Genomic DNA, 20,783 nt, shown 5'->3' with positions numbered 1-20,783 from the left:
ATATTTAATTTTATTTATTAAAACAGTAAAGCATGAGACTATTAAACAAGCTTATCCAATTATAAGATTTTATTTTTTGGTAATTAATTAATTTAATTAGATTTATAGTTTTTTATTTTATATTTAACTGTATATTTAAATATACATTTTATTTAAATACATTTAAAAAAAAAATTTAATTTAAAGCATTAAAGCATAAGTCTATAGAACAAGTTTGTCAAAATTAACATTTTATTTTTTATTATTATTTGAATTTATATTTAACTCTATATTTAAATATATATTCATAAATGTTTTATTTAAATATATTTAATATTTAAGTTATTTAAATTGAAAGAATTAAAGCATTATTCTATGAAACGAGTTTGTCCAACTTAACATTTTGGTTTTGATTTATTTTTAATTTATTTATTATTATTTTAATTTATATTTAACTTTATTTTTAAATATATACTCATAAATATATATTTTTAAATATATTTTAATTATTTTTAAGTATTAATATAATTAAAGTATTAAAAAGCATAAGTCTATGGATCAAGTGTATATGTTGCACCCTAGTTTGCTTATTTCTAATACACACTACAACTATATGCTTTTTTTGTGATGATATCAGGACATAAATCACATACTTTTAAGTATGAAAGCATTGGGACACATTATATGCACATTGTAATACCACAGATCCCTGTTTGCATAGATCTGAATGCATTAGCCTACAATTCATCAGAAGTTCATACATTTATAATCGGTTTCGGTCCCACATTCCTGACCACTTTTCTGCAACTGAAAGTGTGGGAAGAGGACAGTCTCAGATTCCCGCTTTTCCATTGCACAAGGCATTGTGGGCAATATTAACCCAAAAAGCATGCACAGATGCATATGTTACAGGCCCCGTGAAGAAAGCCTTGTTTACAGATTAGAAAGTCCTGTGAAAACAGGAAAAATTGAAGAGACAGGAGCAAACGTGTATGCGTCGCACATAATCTCCAGCAACTGTTTATTCAATGTTTTTTTTCACATTGTTTTCAAATAAAGTGTTTTTTTCTAATTAGTGCATAAGTGTCATTCTTTCATTTTCTCTATTATCACAACAATGCACATTTCACATTCACATTTTCCTTTTTTTTTCCTCCACATAAAATTATACATTATAGCTTTTCACATGGCTCCTTTAAATCTACTCAGAATGAGCCAAAGGGTATTTTATGTATACAAAATCAACACATGACTAACCATGTAAGGTCTAGAAACCTGAGAAATATATGTAACCCATACATAAACATTATAATTACTGATTTTAAAATCAGCACTGCCATCACGTTACATTAACATTAGTTTTTACCTCTGAATTGCAGGAAATAGAACAGTATTACATGCGTTTGCACTGAAATGGCTGTTTGACACATTTGGCTGGAGAAATACATTGATATGAACTCTAATAAACCAAAACACAAGTTGAATACAAGTTAACTAATAAATGAACGCTATACTTGGTAACTGGAGCCTGCATGAATCAAATTAAATGCATTACACGAGCACATATTGTTACAGCGTCCACAAAATGGCGGACAATCTACACACATTCACTATTTTCACCAACCAGAACATTTATACACAAAATATTGACAACATAAACATACACATAGATCTCACATGACTTGTATGCATATTGTTTCATTGTTGAGAAAGGCATACCTGTGAAAACAGGAAAAATTGAAGAGACAGGAGCAAACGTGTATGCGTCGCACATAATCTCCAGCAACTGTGAGTGCGCCTGCGCAATACAGCTCCTGTATCAGTTCACTTTTTAAAATAAAAGTCCCGATCTCACAGACCCAACACAATGCTCTATTAAAATGAGCAAATTAAAGGAAAGAAAATGATTTCAATCAGAACCACAAAATTGACATTTTAGGATGTCACATCCTCCCCGACAAAATGAAAAAGGCTCCAGTTACAAAAACACAAACAATTCAATGCAATATTTTTTTCAAAATACCACTTATTTTGCTCAATATACTGGCACTGTATATGGGAAAGGTGTAAATGTGTTCATTTCAGTGTAAGGTGTAGTCTGAAAGGGGTGTGGTAGGGGATGATGTGTTGCCCACCCAGGTAAGTATGGTAGTGTATATGCTGCTATACTGTGGAGTGCAGGCTGAGTTTGTATCGAGGGTTGACCAAGTGTCTCATATGTGAACATGCTCTTTGGTTTTCTCTCTCTGGCAGATCGTCTCAGTATCATCGGATCTTCTTCTGCTAGATAGTCCCTTGTATCATTTATCCAAAGACTCTCGATTTCACCATCTTCTTCACTCCTTTGTGAGGGTATGGAGCAGTGAGCAGGTTCATCCAATGAACGACTGTTTTGAGTATATCCTTCATGTAGTGGCACTTGTATTTGATCTTGCTCTCCACTTGCAGACGCTGGTGTCACCACTTCCACCAGTGGATTCTCCTGACTTGGTTCTGTACTTGGACGGTAAGTATTTTCCCTTCTAGGCTCGGCCCAACTTGAAGGAATCCTCAACCAATACTCTCCAGTGTCGTCCTCGTCTGAATCCGTCTGTTCTCCCCCGTGGTAAGTAAGCTCCTTGCTCTGTCTCTCTCTGTCCTTTTGTCCATTTTGCTTCTGCTTCACAGGTTTCCCAAGATCTGAAGGAGTTTCCACAGGTAAATCATTTACCAACAACAGCAGGTTTCGATGCAAGGTGCGTTCTCCCTTCTTACCTCCATTCTCAGGGCTCACCTTATACACTGGGTTATCAGCCACTTGCTCTTTGACCACATAGATAGTTTTCTCCCAGTATGGTCTGAGTTTTCCCGGGCCTCCACGCTCACTGAGGTTCCTGACTAACACCCTGTCTCCAGGTCTCAGCACTACACCTTTGACTTTGAGGTCATACTGAGCTTTGCCTCGTGCACTTGCCTGCTTGCTGTTCTCGCTTGCTATTTGGTATGCTTCACCCATTTTTCTAGCCCACTGTTCGGCAAAACCTCTGGGTGTTTGCCCCTCGTCTTCTTCAACCAGCCCGAAGATCAAGTCAATAGGAAGTCGAGGATGTCGTCCATACAGCAGGTAGAATGGGGAATACCCAGTTGACTCATGGCGAGTGCAATTGTAGGCATGTACAATCTGGGGTAGGTGATCTTTCCACTTTGATTTTTCTTCCTCAGCCATTGTTCGAAGCATTTGCAGGAGCGTCCGGTTAAATCTCTCAGCTGGGTTCCCTTGAGGATGATATGGAGATGTTCTTGAATGACGCACTCCAGCCAGTTGTCGGAGATTTCTGAACAGCTCATTTTCGAACTCTCTGCCCTGGTCATGATGTAGTTTCCCTGGATAGCCAAACCGAGGGATGTAGTCATTAAACAACCGTTCAGCCGCTGTCCGTCCGGACTTGTTTCTTGTAGGGTAAGCTTGAGCGAATCGTGTGAAATGATCTACAACCACTAGTATATACTCATATCCTCCCCTACTCTGTTCCAGGTGCAGATAGTCGATGCAGACAAGTTCCAATGGCGAGCTGGAAGTTATACGTCCCATGGGTGCTCGGACATGAGTGACTGGTTTTTTTGCTTTGATGCATGGACACCTTTTGGTGATATACTCCTCCACTTCTCTCTTCATATGTGGCCAGTAGAACCTCTCTCTCATCAAGTGGATTACTCTTTCTTGGCCTAGGTGTCCCATCCTATCATGCAGGTACTCCAGGGCAAGTTGTCTATACTTAGTCGGCAGGACGAGCTGTTTCCTTCCAGCCACGTGCCTATACAGGCATCCATCTTCCAAAGACAGCTTGCTCCATTCTCGTAAGAGTTTCCTGGCTGGACCAGTCACACTTCTCCTCCTGTCTTCATCCGGCACCTCACCTGACTCTTTCATCTCCATTATCCTAGAGACCACTGGATCATCCTTTTGAGCTTTGGCGAGTTCGACCTTGCTTATTGGTGGCAATGAGGGGGCAGGGGATAATTGGTCCAGGTCTTCGTGAGACATACTGAGTGCTGCAATCCAAGCCACATCCTTCTTCCTGGCAGCATGAGTTCCATCCCAGACCGCTCGTATCACCTCTGCCGACAGGTCCTCCGTGCACTCCGTGACATATTTCTCCATGTCAAGGGGAAGGCGTGATAGCGTGTCAGCATCAATGTTCGCTTTGCCAGGTCGATGTTTGATTTCAAAGCGAAAATCTGACAGTTCTCCCACCCAACGATGGCCTACTGCATTTAGTTTTGCAGTGCTCATAACATAGGTTAAGGGATTATTGTCTGTGTAGATGATAAAGTGAGGGGCGTAAAACAAATAGTCTCTGAACTTCTCGCATACCGCCCACTTTAATGCAAGAAACTCCAGCTTCCCACTATGCAGTCTGTAGTTCTTTTCAGCTGGGGAAAGGGTCCTAGAACCATAGGCAATGACCCGCAGCCCTCCATTCTGGTGCTGATAAAGGATAGCCCCGAGTCCCCTTTCTGATGCATCAGTGTGTAGCACGAATGGGAGGTCGAAGTCTGGGTAAGCCAAGACCGGGGGATTTACCAGCATGTCAATGAGCAGGTTGAGTGTTTTCTGGTGCTGACAGGTCCATTCTACTGGTGTTCGAGAGGGCATCTGGGGACACTTTCTCTTCCTTTGACTGTACTGATGCATTGTTGCCCCCGGCTGAGTCTGGAGCAATTCGTAGATTGGTTTGGCCACACGTGAAAAGTCTTGTAGGAATGGGCGATAGTATCCGAGGAATCCAAGGAGTCTCCTCACCTCTCCTACGGTTTGAGGTTTGTTACTCTTGAGTGAAGTCACTGCTTCAAGATCACGAGGATCTATCCTCACTCCTTCGGCTGACACTAGGCGACCCACGTACCGGACTTCATGGCGGAAGAGTTCACACTTCTCAGGCCTAAGTTTTACTCCGTGGCGCCTAAGAGTCTGAAGAACTTTTCGGATTACTCCTACATGTTCCTCAAATGACCGGGCATAACACAACACGTCATCAAGGTATGGGGCACAGCACTCATCTCTGAGATCGTCCAGCATCCCCTCCATACTGCGCTGGAATGCCGCAGGTGCATTGGACAGCCCGAATGGGATTCTCAACCACTCATATAGGCCCCATGGAGTGATGAAGGCGGTCATGTGTCTAGAACCCTCGGCTATGAAGCCCTGGTGGTACGCTTTTCCTTGGTCAAGGATGCTAAACCAAGAATACCCTCCCAGGGTGTCAATCAGGTCTTGAATCCTCGGCAAAGGGTGCCTGTCCGGTACAGTCTTCTTATTGAGGAGGCGATAGTCTACACACAAGCGTAGTGAGCCATCCTTTTTTCGAACACAGACTACAGGGGCGGAGTAAGGGGACTTAGATTTTACAATCCACCCTTTTGCCAGGAGATCTTGGATATAGTCCTTGACTTCTTTGAACAAAGGCTTGGGTATTGAGGAGTAGGCACGTTGTACTGGTATGTCATCTTTGAGGTTGATGGACATTTGGAGACTCGGGATGCAGCCAACATCATTTCCATCCCTGGCAAAGGATGAAGACTCCTCGTTCAGCATTTGCCTAACCACTGCTTGCTGATCCTCACTCAGATGGCTAAGATCAACAGGTGGGTGCCACAATGTCGAGCTTTCATCCACCGCTGCCACCGATGCCTCATGAATCGTCCCACTTGCCTTTGTCCCACTGGATCTGTCCGCTTCCAATACCGTTTCAACAGGATGGACGTACCCTAGGATTGTGTTGCGAGGTAAGGTAATGTCGCATGTAGAGTGGTTGCCGATAGGGACTGCAAAGTATGGGCTTCCTGAGCTCTTGACTTCCAAAAGACCTTCACCTATGTCCAACTGCTCCAACTGCACATTGTCCTCATCTGGCTCAAACAAGGCTGCTGTGCCGGACTGATCCATTTTGGGTGGCACTCTGCACTTTACCCAAGCTACCTGACCTGCTGGTATCAAAACGCCATCTCGATTTATTCTCAACCGCCCCCACTGTCCGCTGTGCTCGGGCGTCTGTACAAAACTAACCAGGGTCTGGGCTTGCTCACTTGATACTGCTATTGCACTGGAGAGCAATGAAACTAAAGTAGGAACTAGACGCTCTGGTTGGCCCTGAATTAGTTCTTCCACCACATTAAAGCCGAGCAGCGGCCTCTCAATTGGGATGTGGCTCACCAGAAAAGGAACATTAATTGAGAGGTCAGGGTTGTCGTTCCCCTGTAAGTTGACAGTTATTACAGCCCACCCGTCAAAGGGTATTAGATCTCCATTGACGGCATACACTTCTAACTTCTCTGTCATTCCCATGAGCTCCACAAGAGGCCTTACTTCTACAGTGGGTAAGTATTTGTCCTTCCATGTTCGATCAATCATGCTTACTTGAGCCCCGGTATCAAGCAATGCGGTGACCGCGAGGCCATTGAGATTACACTGGGCCAGCGCCTTCTTTCCTATCAACTTGATAATAGTTTCTTTCTTAGTTCCAGACGGCAATGGACCAGCCACACCCTGATACATTTCTTTGGCACTGAGGGTTTGATTCTTACAACAGGGAGAGGTTCTTGTGGGTTTAAGCTTTACAGGGTGAGGTTCAATTCCTGAAATGGGGTCCTCAGTGCTTTGGGACATAGAGAGTTTGGTCACTGGTCGTCCCTTGGCAGTGACCGGTTCCCGTTTCCCTGCAGTCTTTGCTTCCCAGGACATCCTCGAGCCTGGTGCCCCTCTTCGCCACAGAGAAAACAATGAACGCAGCTCTGTTGTCCCGCTTCGACACATCTGGGGCAACCATGGAGTCTCGCCCTTTGCTGTGGAGGGTGACCTCTAACAAAACATTGACAGGTGTGTTCAGGTTGTGGCCTCAGTGTTGACTGTCGCATGGAGTTTACCATACTGGTAAGTGCGTCAATACGAGCAGTAAGTTCTATAATTGGATCACTCCTACTTTTCTGACCAGGTGTCTCTTTTACCCCTTTGTTTGGATCACTTTCGAGTTGGGCACAGCTTGCAGTGCTTTGCTTGGGCCGAGTTATCGGTCCCAATCTTCGCGCTCGCTCATTTTCATCATTAGTGATTTTCATCACATTTCTTACGATTGCCTCATCTGTGATACTGTGATCAGCCAGCAGGGGTTTGAGCTCACTCCTAACATCTTTATACTTGTGCCCCAGGCCCTGATATACAGTATGGAGAAACACGTCTTGGATTGTGGCTGGGCTGTACCTCACATCCGTGTTAGACTGTTTGATAGCAAAGAGTATTTTCTGCTTAAGGCCTATTACCCTGTACAGAAACTGTTGTGGAGTTTCAGTCTCCATCTGTTTTGCACACATTAGTTCCTGAAATAACTCTGTGCTACTTTTGTCCCCTAGGTGTGACTGAAGGAACCTCTTAAGCTCTTCCACTGTCATATCTTCCTTATTCATAATCATTTCTTTGAAGTTACCTGGTTTAATTACACGCAATATTCCCCTGACCAGTTCAGCTTCACTGAAATTCTCTTTGACTCCATCGTCGATTTGTCGGCACACACTGGCATATGTGATATCAGATGCATAGTCGCCAATTTGTCCCCCTTGTATCTTAAATTCACGACGTTGCAGGCAGGAGAGATCTCGTAAAGAGACCACCTTCTCAGTGAAACCCTGTGAGGTACGTTCAACATTATTACTAGCCAAAGGTGTGTCACTGTATATCACAGGTGGGTTAGCAGTGGAATGCTGTGTATGTGGTGTAAGATACTGAAGGAGCTTTCTGCTCAGCTCTTCGAAATCTGAATGCATGACAGGAGGATTGGTGCTAGGGCCTGTATCTAACCCTCCAGCTCTCCCCAGGTCAGTTGTAGTGTTAGGTGATTCTAAATGTACAGTGTCTGCAGTGATCATGTGGCCTGTAGAGGTGCGTGTATATAAAGTGGGTGCAGGGTTTACATTAACATCAACATCGACATTACTCTCAACCTCACCATGATGATGATCAGACACTGGAGCACCATGCTCTTGTCTAACAGCCTCCACAGTCCCTTGCAAAACCAAAAGTTCAGTCATACCTCTGTCCTCCGATTCTAACAGGTTGGTGCTGTACATGAAAGCATTGATGTATTCAAGAGAGCCCTCTTGATCTTCCACGTCAAGTTCAGATAAGTCCCTTCCTGGTACTGGACCGATGCTTTTGGCAACTTGAAACAGTTCAACAGCTGACAGGTTGAGCAGCCTTTTCCTGATGTCCCACACCAGGCCCTTGCGTACCCGATCAGCCATGATGACCTCTTTTCCACAGCCCCTCAAGCCACTCTCACAGTATCCAGCTCTCGGAACCCCCTTTCTCACTGACGTGCCCTTGTCTTTTGGATCACCACATCAGCGCCCACGTTATGTTGGTCCTCAGGATCAGTTTTTATGGATCGACTTCTCTGGGCATCAGGAGTCAATCCCGGACGAGCCCCCACAAATCTGTTACAGGCCCCGTGAAGAAAGCCTTGTTTACAGATTAGAAAGTCCTGTGAAAACAGGAAAAATTGAAGAGACAGGAGCAAACGTGTATGCGTCGCACATAATCTCCAGCAACTGTTTATTCAATGTTTTTTTTCACATTTCACAAAGTGTTTTTTTCTAATTAGTGCATAAGTGTCATTCTTTCATTTTCTCTATTATCACAACAATGCACATTTCACATTCACATTTTCCTTTTTTTTTCCTCCACATAAAATTATACATTATAGCTTTTCACATGGCTCCTTTAAATCTACTCAGAATGAGCCAAAGGGTATTTTATGTATACAAAATCAACACATGACTAACCATGTAAGGTCTAGAAACCTGAGAAATATATGTAACCCATACATAAACATTATAATTACTGATTTTAAAATCAGCACTGCCATCACGTTACATTAACATTAGTTTTTACCTCTGAATTGCAGGAAATAGAACAGTATTACATGCGTTTGCACTGAAATGGCTGTTTGACACATTTGGCTGGAGAAATACATTGATATGAACTCTAATAAACCAAAACACAAGTTGAATACAAGTTAACTAATAAATGAACGCTATACTTGGTAACTGGAGCCTGCATGAATCAAATTAAATGCATTACACGAGCACATATTGTTACAGCGTCCACAAAATGGCGGACAATCTACACACATTCACTATTTTCACCAACCAGAACATTTATACACAAAATATTGACAACATAAACATACACATAGATCTCACATGACTTGTATGCATATTGTTTCATTGTTGAGAAAGGCATACCTGTGAAAACAGGAAAAATTGAAGAGACAGGAGCAAACGTGTATGCGTCGCACATAATCTCCAGCAACTGTGAGTGCGCCTGCGCAATACAGCTCCTGTATCAGTTCACTTTTTAAAATAAAAGTCCCGATCTCACAGACCCAACACAATGCTCTATTAAAATGAGCAAATTAAAGGAAAGAAAATGATTTCAATCAGAACCACAAAATTGACATTTTAGGATGTCACACATACTTCTCAAATCCACTGGAAATCCCAGCACTTTTTACATGCTCCTTTTCAAATGGATTATTCTAAACGTGCATACATCTACAGATGAACAGTATTTTGTGTTTGTGGGCTTTTAGACCGCGGTGTCCCCTCTAGCGCCCCTGCAGGTGGAGCCCTGACCAGCCTCACGGTTCATTATTACTTTTGGTACGCGCTATGCCACTCTCAACTCGTACCGTGAGTAATAGTGCACTGTGACTGGTGTCCTCAGCGACAACATACAGACCAATCACAAACCTGGACCACATCCATCTGAAAAACCACCTCAAAACCACAATCACAAAGCCCCTGAACACCTAGCAACTCGCTGTTTCCTTACACATACAGTGTCTCTCATTGAGCATATTATCATTTCACAGATTGTGGAGTTGTATTATACTTCTTCAAACAGATCTTGTCAATCCCGTGGCAGAAACAGTGATGTGTTCAACCCAAAGAAAAAGAATGTTAATGTGTATTTGATCAGATGTAACTGAAGTACAGGGTTATGAGATGCATTAATATGAATTCTTGGCGAAAGAGATGTGTTTTTAATCTAGATTTAAACAGAGTGTGTCTGAACCCCGAACATTATCAGGAAGGCTATTCCAGAGTTTGGGAGCCAAATGTGAAAAAGTTCTACCTCCTTTAGTCGACTTTGCTATCCTAGGAACTACCAAAAGTCCAGCGTTTTGTGACCTTAGGGAGCGTGATGGATTGTAGCGTGGTAGAAGGCTAGTTAGGTACGCAGGAGCTGAACCATTATGGGCTTAAAAGTAAGTAGTAATATTTTGTAACTGATATGAAACTTAATAGGTAGCCAGTGCAGATAATGTAAAATATTATTTTAATATTATTACAAGTTATTAAAAAACATTTTTTTAAATTTTATTTTAAGGTTATCTTATTTTATGTGCTTTTGTATTTATTATTATTATTATTGTTATTTTAAATCACTTTTTCATTTTTTTTCTCTTCTGTTTTAGTTTTAGTTAGTCTATACACCAACTGAACCTTTGCTTAATTTAATTATTATTTTGTTTATTTTATGTGCATATATATATATATATATATATATATATATACATACATATATATATATATGTATATGTATGTGTATGTGTATGTGTGTGTGTGTGTGTGTGTATATATGTACTATTTAGATGTATGATTTTTAATTTCATTTTTAATTGTCATTTAACTTATTCTATGACGGCTAAACTTACGTGAAGATTATATTAATTATTATTAATATTATTTAATTATTATTTTTAACAATTAAATATATTTAAAATAATTAAATCATCATTATATAATATTAATAATAAACAAGCCCATGAATGGTTGTATATTATAAAACGTCATTATTAATATTTTAAATTGCTTCATTTTAATATTTTCAATTTTCATTTGAAGTTTAGTTTGTCTCTCTTTTTATTTAATTTTTTTATATTACTATTTAGGTTTCATTGATTTTAGATAAGTTTTGTGCTTTAACTTTCCTAAGATATTTATACAGTATTTTATTTCAGCTTTACTTCAATGAACAATTTTTTTATAGTTTTATATATTTAACTTATTTTGAAGTAGAACAACCCTGTGGAGAACGAAACACAACTGATGTGGTTCCTACTGTCAGTCTAGAGATGTTTCTCTCAGCTGAGGAGTGTCTTTATGAGAACTTCTGAGCGTTATCCTCTCTGTTCGTCCGTCTCATCTAGCTTGTGTTGGTAGCGTCTCGCTGTTTCTTCATTTTTCTCTCCCTACACTATTTCAGATCTGTCTGCGATTTAAAAAATAAGAGCAGGATCAGAATCTCTTCTGGCCCTAGACAGTCATGTTTCCTAGTGACAGGCTAAAATAATGGCCACTCGTCCTGACCGCTGGCCAGAGCTCAAACACACATTCCTGGAGTTCGAACATTTCCACATCTCAGCATTAATGTCTGGATCACTGAAACGTTTGCTGAAAACCGTGTTTTTATCAGATGAAAAACATTTCAAAGAAAGCCTCTGAGTGACCCTGAGCACTAGTGTGGTTGAGTTTGACCCGGAGTCACACACACTCACACATCAGCATCTGTCTGTGGGGAGATCAGATTACTCTAAACCTGTCCTCCTTCTTTTACCACGGTAATCACAGTTTTCACCAAATGCTTTATTTGGTACAGTTACTTATTATTAATAAGAAGCTTAATATAAAAATTATTTTAAAAAATCTAATAAAATCTGAATTATTTTGTAACCCAGCCTCTTTGGCTTATCGTTACATTTTAAAATATCTAATAAAATAATATAAAAAAATAATAAAATCAATTTACTGTCCAGCCAGACTAGTTCACTTACAAAGATTTTCCATGGTAACCATAGTTTACATTAATTATATATAAATAAATGATAAAATGTTCATTTAAAATATTTAATTAAGAAATATGTAAGCTTTTTAATGACAGTCGTAGTTAATAACAGAATACTTTCAACAAACCTCTAGGTGTTAGCTTATCATATTCAGTTTACACCAAATATCTTATTTGATAGATAGTAAAAAAGATAAATAGAATTAAATAAATAAAATATAATAATAATAATAATCATTACTAATTTAATATAAATATCTTTTTACATTTAAAAAAATATGTTATTAAAAAGATAGAATAATATAAAAAATAAAAATAATATAAAATATTCAATAAAATCATTCTATTAAAAACATTATCGTGCTTTAATTAATTAATTATGGCAGTGTTGATTAACGCCAGATTACTACAGTTTTTCTGTAGTACCAAAATTAAACTATGGTATTTTTGTTATTATTGAGGTATTTATTAATACACGTTAAAGGCGAAATGTCTAAATGCATATACAATGTGTGCATTTGTTAACTAAAGATATGTTTAAGTCATTTAAACATGTCTTTCTTGCATTGTCTGTTTTTATTTTTTGTGTTGTTGGACTAAACTTGCTGATTTTGCACATATTTACATATGTGGAATGAGACTGTATTTTTAACTTTGGCTAAAAATGTCATTCCTTATTTTTAAGTGAGTTGTTTAAATCTAAAGGCATTGCTCTGTGCTCTTATCTCTAGTTATAATGTCATTCTGAGCACATACTGTAAACGAATGTCTAAACACTCTGTTGAGTTCATGGGGCCCAAATCCCCAGAAAGCTTTAGTTTATAACTACATTAGTGTCATCAGATAGAAGAACAGGAAGCTGAATGTTTAGCCGTGTGATGATGATGATGGCCACGGCCGGACAGCATTTGTAGCTGTTGTTCCCGCTTTCGTTTTGGCCCGATCTGTAGCTCACATTCCAGATCTATCAAACTCAGACTGCTGGGGGTCACTGCTTTCCCTCACACACACACACACACACACACACAGCGGCTCTCGCTCGCTCCAACGTGTCTTCATAACACCACACATCTGGGACAGATTGACTGAGTTTCAGTGTGTGTGTGAGACCCATTGACTAGTTTTTAGACCGTTAGAGCTCACAACCCAAAACATTCCGAATAACTGCCAAGGGGCGGGGCTTACTGGGTTGAGCTCTGATATGATTGGGTGTCAATCACTTCCATTCACAAAACAACCAATCACAGGCATCGGTTTTCTTTTACTAGAGCTTGTGATGAAATCTGACCTGATTTCTTGTACAGTGGTGTGCAAAAGTCTGAAAACACTGGGATTTTCTCATTTTAACCTGTTGTAGGTTTTTGAATCATTTTAAGCAAAGAAACATGAAGTAACACGAGGAAATATTTCAGATTTGTTCTCTTTCTTGGTTACAATTAGCAAATTAGTGACATGAATCTTTGCAAAGGCGGTCAGATGTTCCAGCTTCCACTGAAGCAAAAGATTTTCTTTTAGACAATTCACACCGAAGAATCGGATTTTGTTATTCTTACCAAGAGTGCTGCTATTATAAAAGCAATAATATTTAATTAATAAATATTTAATAAATTGTTTAATAATTAAAAAAGAAATAAATCTGATAACAAATAATTAAACAAAATTAATGCATCTTTTCAGTAAATAAATAATTTATTTTAAAATATTTTAAAGTAATTATTAAAATACATTAATACAATCAACACAAGCATTATTTATAAAAAAAATATAAATATCTAAAATAATTAAGTAATTAAATACCATTTAATAATGTAAAAATTCAAAATAAAATGTAACTAAATAAGTAAATTCATACATATATAATATATATATATATATATATATATATATATATATATATATATATTAACTAAATAAATTAATTCATAGCAATATTTAAGTGTAATATTTTTGCAGTTAATTTGTATTAAATAAAATGAAAAATAAATAAATAAAATCAGAGAGGAAACTTTTTCCACTAGTGGTCTCAGACTTTTGGACCCGAGTGCATATCAAAGTATTTGCATCATATTCTTGCCAAACCTAAAACTTTCCCCCTTTTATCACCCCCTCCACTCCTCTCTCTTTCTATTTCTATTTCTGTCTGTCTTTTTATTCATCTGTGCTCTTTGGTCTGCTCTGGGATCGCTATGGATATTAATCACGAATACATGAAAGCAGAGAACATGCAGATATATAACATAAAACAAAAGTGCTTTCTGGAAGTCTTACAAAAGCGCCCAGTCAGTTTGCGTGTTTGGATGTTGTTTGCTGAATATATAAGCATTATTTATGTTCAAAGCCTGGATCTTAAAACATCAAAAATAGAGTTGTGCGCTGCATTAAAGGTTTTAATTAAGGCCGAATGTCAGTTTGTGTGTGTGTGTGGTCCGTCTCTAATTTCTGTGGGTTTTTTCCTTTGTTCTTAAAGGTGGAGGTTTGGGATTGGTGGAAAACGTTACCGAAGAAGTTCAGATCCTTAAAAACAGAGTGGAGCTCCTCGAGCAGGTCACACAAACACACACACACACACACACACACACCCTCGGGACACATCCCACTTCAAACGATGGGAAACTAGCGCGTCTGCCAAAACTGCTTATTGGTTCAAAGCCTCACTAATAGTTTAATTAAAAGCAGTAGTCAAGCTCACACATCCCAGATTATGAAGCATTAAACACAGGCAGATACAGGTGACCCTTAACCATTAAACTATTAGAGTTTTATTAATAGTTGACTTTTTTTCCATTTCCATTTTAATTTTCGCTACATTTTTGGTCATTTCGACATTTTTATTCATTTTTTTCACGTCTACATATATTTAGTTTTTATTTTTAAATCTTAGTTTGAGTTATTTTTGTAGATCAAGTTAAACTTTAAAGTTGCATTTTAGGTTTTAAAAAAAGTTTAAATGTACATTTTTGTTGCATTTATTTAATTTTAGAAAATATTTATACTACGTATTTTAAGTACAAATTTCTTTAATAGTTTCTTTAATAGATAAATGGTTTATTTAATGGTTAATGTAATAGTCTGCGGTGCATTTGCACATTTTGGGGAATGTAGTTGGTCATCCATCCATGCATACAGGGAATTGGCAAAAACGTATCACATGCTGCAAAAATAGTAATATAATTGCAGCTTAATCTGTTTTAAAGCATTTATTAATCTTTGTTAATGTTAGTTATTAAAGACAAGTGATCATGTTAGTTCACTCAGTGCATTAACTAATTAACAACTTTAAAATTATATTAGTAAATGTTAGAAATATTGTGCATTGTTAGTTTGTTAATTATTAAGTACTACTGTATGAAACCTCATTTTTATATTTGCCATTTGTAAAGTTATGATTTGAGTGTCCTAAAATGTAAAGAAAAACCTTCCTTTCTGTAGAAACTAGAGATGGTTCTGGCTCCCTTCACTACGCTCTTCCCCTTGGATGGTGTGGGAGACACTAACAGCTTCCTGCCTGAGAGGACCAACTTCCTGTCACATTCTCTGCAGCAACTAGACCGCATCGACTCGCTCAGTGAGCAGGTCGGATTCCTGGAAGAGCGTATCGGAGCCTGTAAGCATATATCTGTGTGTTTGAAGCTTATCCATAAAATCTGTTTCAATTGATAAAATAACATATTTATTAGGTGCCTGCCAGGAGAACTAGACGATCAAAGATGGGCTGGATCCTCTGAAACAAGTGAAAAAGTCTAAATGAACAGCACTGATCTAAGGCCTGAACCCTGTAAACATGTTCAATTCACTCAAAAAGCATGTAGGAGAAAAAAAATGCCAAACACAAAAACTCATGTGTTCTGGCACATGAGCTGGTGCTTAGATATTTCGCAGTATTTTTCAATGCATTTCTTTCATTTAATCTGTGGTGTAAGTGCAGCTGTATGGTCTCTCCAAGTTTGAGTCAGGAGAAATGTAAATTTACATATTTATAAGTTCATGTCCTTCCTGAGTATTGCTATTGGGAAAACAATACAAAATGTTATTTTCTTTTTTTTTGTATCATTATATGTTTAAAATTTTGTAATAAAATTGCTTAACTTTGTTTCTTGTTCTTGTTTGTGGTTCATTAAGTTCAATTTGTACAACATTGACTATCTGTGGTTTACAATTCTACAGTTTGGAGAAGAAACTTCCAGAAGTAGTCTAAATTTGACAAAACCTGCTTTTACTATGGAGCGACAATAGTTTAAAAATGAACATATAAAAATGCAAACAATTTAAAAAACTTAATTCACATAACTTACAAATAATTAGTCGAATTTCTGTCTGCAAATCTCATCTTATTTATGTGAATGTGAATTAAGTATCATATTTTTGAAATATATTAAGCCAAGTATGCAAATGTGCTACCAAATTTACATTTCACAAAACATTTTTTTAATTAGGTTATGAATTACTGTTTGCAAATATATTAACTTCTTTTTGTGAATGTGAATTGAGCATTTGTGAATAATATTTTGTAAATACATTATGTAAATATTCAACTAAAATCACAAAATATTTTTGTCAAAATGTCACTTTGTGAATATAAATCAGGTCATGAATTTCTGAATTGCTGTTTTGCAATAACATATTTTCATGAATGTGAATTGCGCATTAGTGAAAATGTTTTTATTTTGTAAATATAGAAATGCAAATGCACAACAAAATTTACATTCACAAAATTAGATATACAGTTTGTTCATTTCTTTTTGGAACTATATTGACTTTTATTCAATGTGAAATTGCTTGCACATTTGTTAAACCCATTCATTTTGACACTATTTTAGCTCCATACTTTTAAGTGTGTACTAGAACATTTACAAATGGATCACAAAATAAAGATTTGTTTTAATTATTATTATTTGAAAAAACAACAACAACAACAACTGAAGAACCTTGTGAAAGAGAAAGATAAGAGAATTGAAGGACTAGAGAGAAGGATTGATGATTTGGAACAATACACAAGAATGGAGGATTTAATTATAAGCGGACTGGAAACAAAACATCGAACGTATGCTAGTGCATTGGCCAGAGACAAAGTTGGTGAAAATGCCCTGCCAGAGGAACTTCAAACGCTGGAAAATCAAGTAATCAAGTTTTTTGAAAGTAAACATATGTACATCCACTGCGATAATGTTGTGGCCTGTCATACCCTTCCACAAAGAAACAGCGGAGCGAAGCCCGCCATAGTTGTTCGGTTTATGAATCGCAAGCATAAAACCGAGTTACTTAAGCAGGCAAAGAAGCTAAAGGGAACGGGGGTATACCTGAATGAACATCTTACAAAAAAGAACGCCGACATTGCAAGACACGCACGCACTCTGAGGAAACAGAACAAGATACAAGCTACATGGACAAGGAATTGCAAAGTGATGATACGGCTAAATGGAACACCCGAAGAAGCCAAAGTACTCACAATAAGAGAACTTAAAGAATTGGAACAGTACGGATAAGTAAGGACTGCTTGGAGGAATATCCTTGTAGAATGATGTGTAAATCGTGGCTACAAGGGTGAACTATGTGGACTGTTCACATGGATCAACAATATAAAATGATGGACTTTGATAAGGATTTCTTGTTTCCATTTAGAGATATTGATGATGGGGAGTTTGTTCATATTCATAAAGACTGTGAGTCTGGTGATTTACAAAGTCACTGTATGAACATTTAAATTTTAAAACTTTCAATCACACAGATTACAAAATGTATGAGATTGATAATGACATAGACCCAGAAAACCACTTTTTCAATAATATAAATAATAATTGTTGTGAGTACTATACAGAAGAACAATTTAATAGAAATGTGGAAATGGAAGGGGCATTATCAATAATACATTTTAATAGTAGAAGTCTCTATAAAAACTTCGTACAAATTAAGGATTTTTTGTGCAAGTTTAATAAATTTGATGTGATTGCTGTGTCAGAGACTTGGCTTGATAATGAGAAAGCACAAGATGTGGAATTGGATGGATATAATTTGTTGACGATTAACAGAGTTAACAAAAAAGGAGGAGGAGTTGCTTTATATGTTGACACAGCGTTAAAATGTAGTCTGATTAAAAGTATGTCATGGACTATAGAAAATATTCTGGAATGCTTAACCATAGAAATCGACTTTGAAAGATCTAAAAATATAATAATTAGTTGTGTGTATAGAACACCAGGATCATGTATTGATACATTTATGAATAGATTAGTAGGTGTGTTAAATAAATGGAATGAGAACAAGTTACAAATTATATGTGGAGATTTTAACATTGATTTGTTAAATCCAAATGGACATAAGAGAACATCTGATTTTATTGATACAATGTATAGTAAAGGTATATTTCCGGTGATTACAAAACCAAGTAGAATAACATCAGACACTGCTACACTAATTGATAATATATATACAAATGAAATTGAAGGGGAAATTGTAGGAGGATTATTTATAAATGATATGACTGATCATCTCCCAGTTTTTGCGATCTTTCAAAGATGTTTTACAAAACCAAATGAAAATAGGACAAACAATGTTAAAATGATTTGACATAGAACACCAGAAGCCATTGCTGCCCTTGGGGAGGATTTAAAGAAACTTAACTGGAGTGAGGTTTATGAAAATGAAGATCCTAATAGAGCCTATAATGCTTTTTTAACCATACTGATTGAAAAATATGAAAAACATTGTTTTCTCAAGAAGTTTGTAAGGAAGCGAAAAAATGTGGACAAACCATGGATTACAAATGGAATAGAGAAGGCATGTAAAAAGAAGAATGCATTATACAGGAAATTTATTGCAACAATGACAAAACAAGCTGAAAATAATTATAAAATTTATAAAAATAAATTAGTAAGTATTATAAGATTTAGTAAAAAGGACTATTATCATACATTATTGAACAAGTATAAGAGTAATACTAAAAAAACATGGGAAGTACTTAATAGTATAATTAAAACGAATAGAGGAAAAGTAGATTACCCAAATTATTTTGTAAATGATGACTCAGGAATTATAAATAAAGTGAATGACATTGTCAATACATTTAATGAGTATTTTGTAAATGTTGGTTATAAGTTAGCACAAGAGATTGTGGAGCAGAGAAATGAGGAAAGGCCAGATGAAGTAGATATCCCTAGTAATATCCATTCAATATTTATTAGGGGAACTCATGAAATGGAAATACTTGATATTGTTAATAATTGTTAGAATAAAAAATCTACTGATTGTAATGATATCGACATGTCATTATTAAAAAATATCATAGAATATATAGTAAAACCATTTACATATATTTGTAATCAATCATTTTTAACAGGTATATTTCCAAATAATATGAAAATAGCTAAAATTATTCTTCATATCTTTAAAAGCGGTGATAGACATCTTTTTTCCAATTACAGACCAATTTCTCTGCTTTCCCAGTTCTCTAAAATTTTGGAGAAACTATTTGTGCGTAGGCTAGACACCTTCATAGACAAACATAAACTATTGAGTGAACATCAGTATGGCTTTAGAGCAAATAGGTCAACTTCAATGGCAATGATGGAAATGGTAGAAGAGATTTCCACTTCAATGGATAATAATGAATATACTGTGGGGGTTTTCCTGGATTTAAAAAAAGCTTTTGACACTATTGATCATGCTCTATTAATGAGGAAACTGGAAAGATATGGTATAAGAGGCAAAGCCTATTTTTGGTTAAAAAGTTACCTTGATGACAGATATCAATTTGTCCAAATAAATGATGTTAGATCAGATTTAATGAAAGTTACTTGTGGTGTTCCACAGGGCTCGGTGTTAGGCCCCATAATGTTTGTACTGTACATAAATGATATTTGTGAAGTGTCAAAAATATTAAAAATGGTTTTGTTTGCTGATGACACAAATTTATATTGTTCAGGGAAAAATTTGGAACAGCTTCTGAATACAGTGGAAATTGAATTGATGATCTTAAAAAAATGGTTTGATGATAATAGATTGTCATTGAATTTAAGTAAAACAAAGTTCATAATATTTGGTAATCGAAAGAGTTTTAATAAAGTTAAAATTAGGATTAACAATGAGGAAATAGATAGAGTATATGAAAATAAATTTCTAGGTGTTATAATAGATCACAAATTATGTTGGAAACCACATATTAATCATGTAAAAAGAAAAATGTCACAATCCATTGCAATATTACATAAAACTAAACATATTCTGAATGAAAATTCATTATATATTTTGTATTGTGCGCTCATAGTTCCATACATGATCTATTGTGTGGAGGTTTGGGGACATGCATATAAAACCAATATAAATCCAATATATATGTTACAAAAAAGAGCAATAAGGATTATAAAACATGTTGACTATCACGAGCCAACTAATCAATTGTTTAGTAATTTAAATGCTTTAAAATTTTTTGATTTAGTAAATTTCTATACTGTACAGACAATGTATAAAGTCTATAATAATTTGCTTCCAAACTGTATCCAGAGGCTGTTTGAAATAAGAGAAAGTCAGTATGGAATAAGAGGAATGCATATGTTTAAAAAAATAAGGGTAAGAACTAATACAAAAAATAGATGCATATCTGTCAAAGGGGTTAATCTATGGAATAATTTGCATACGGAATTAAAATTGTGTAATTCACTTTGTAAATTCAAGAAAATGTTTAAAAACAAGGTGGTTAATAATTATTTAATTTAACGGGTATTAAAAAGTTATTTTTCTTTCCTTCTGTTTTTTTTTTTTTTTTTTTTTTCTTTATATAATTTGTATATGTATGTGTGTCTTGTATTAATCACTACTAGTAAAAAGTGCCGCTCATTTGATTGATAATTATGTACAAAGGGTAGGCGTAATAAGCAGAGGCTTCAGCCTACACCTTTTCGGTTATTATGTATAACTTCATTTATTTTTG

At 36.4% G+C, this 20,783-nt stretch overlaps 1 protein-coding gene across 1 annotated transcript in view; it reads left to right on the top strand.

Annotated features, from left to right (window-relative positions):
• The window catches only part of LOC132116972 (epidermal growth factor-like protein 7), a 32,597-nt gene extending 16,647 nt beyond the window's left edge, over positions 1-15,950 (top strand). The window contains exons 7-9 of the mRNA XM_059525912.1: positions 14,328-14,404; positions 15,290-15,464; positions 15,538-15,950. Of these exons, the coding sequence (XP_059381895.1) occupies positions 14,328-14,404; positions 15,290-15,464; positions 15,538-15,557 (272 nt within the window). The 3' untranslated portion in view covers positions 15,558-15,950. The remainder of the gene's footprint in view (positions 1-14,327; positions 14,405-15,289; positions 15,465-15,537) is intronic.
• Positions 15,951-20,783: the final 4,833 nt, after the last annotated feature.

The sequence above is a fragment of the Carassius carassius genome, chromosome 36 (assembly GCF_963082965.1).
Source record: "Carassius carassius chromosome 36, fCarCar2.1, whole genome shotgun sequence".
Classification (NCBI taxonomy): Eukaryota; Metazoa; Chordata; class Actinopteri; order Cypriniformes; family Cyprinidae; genus Carassius; species Carassius carassius.
This window is presented reverse-complemented; position numbering and strand designations above follow the sequence as displayed.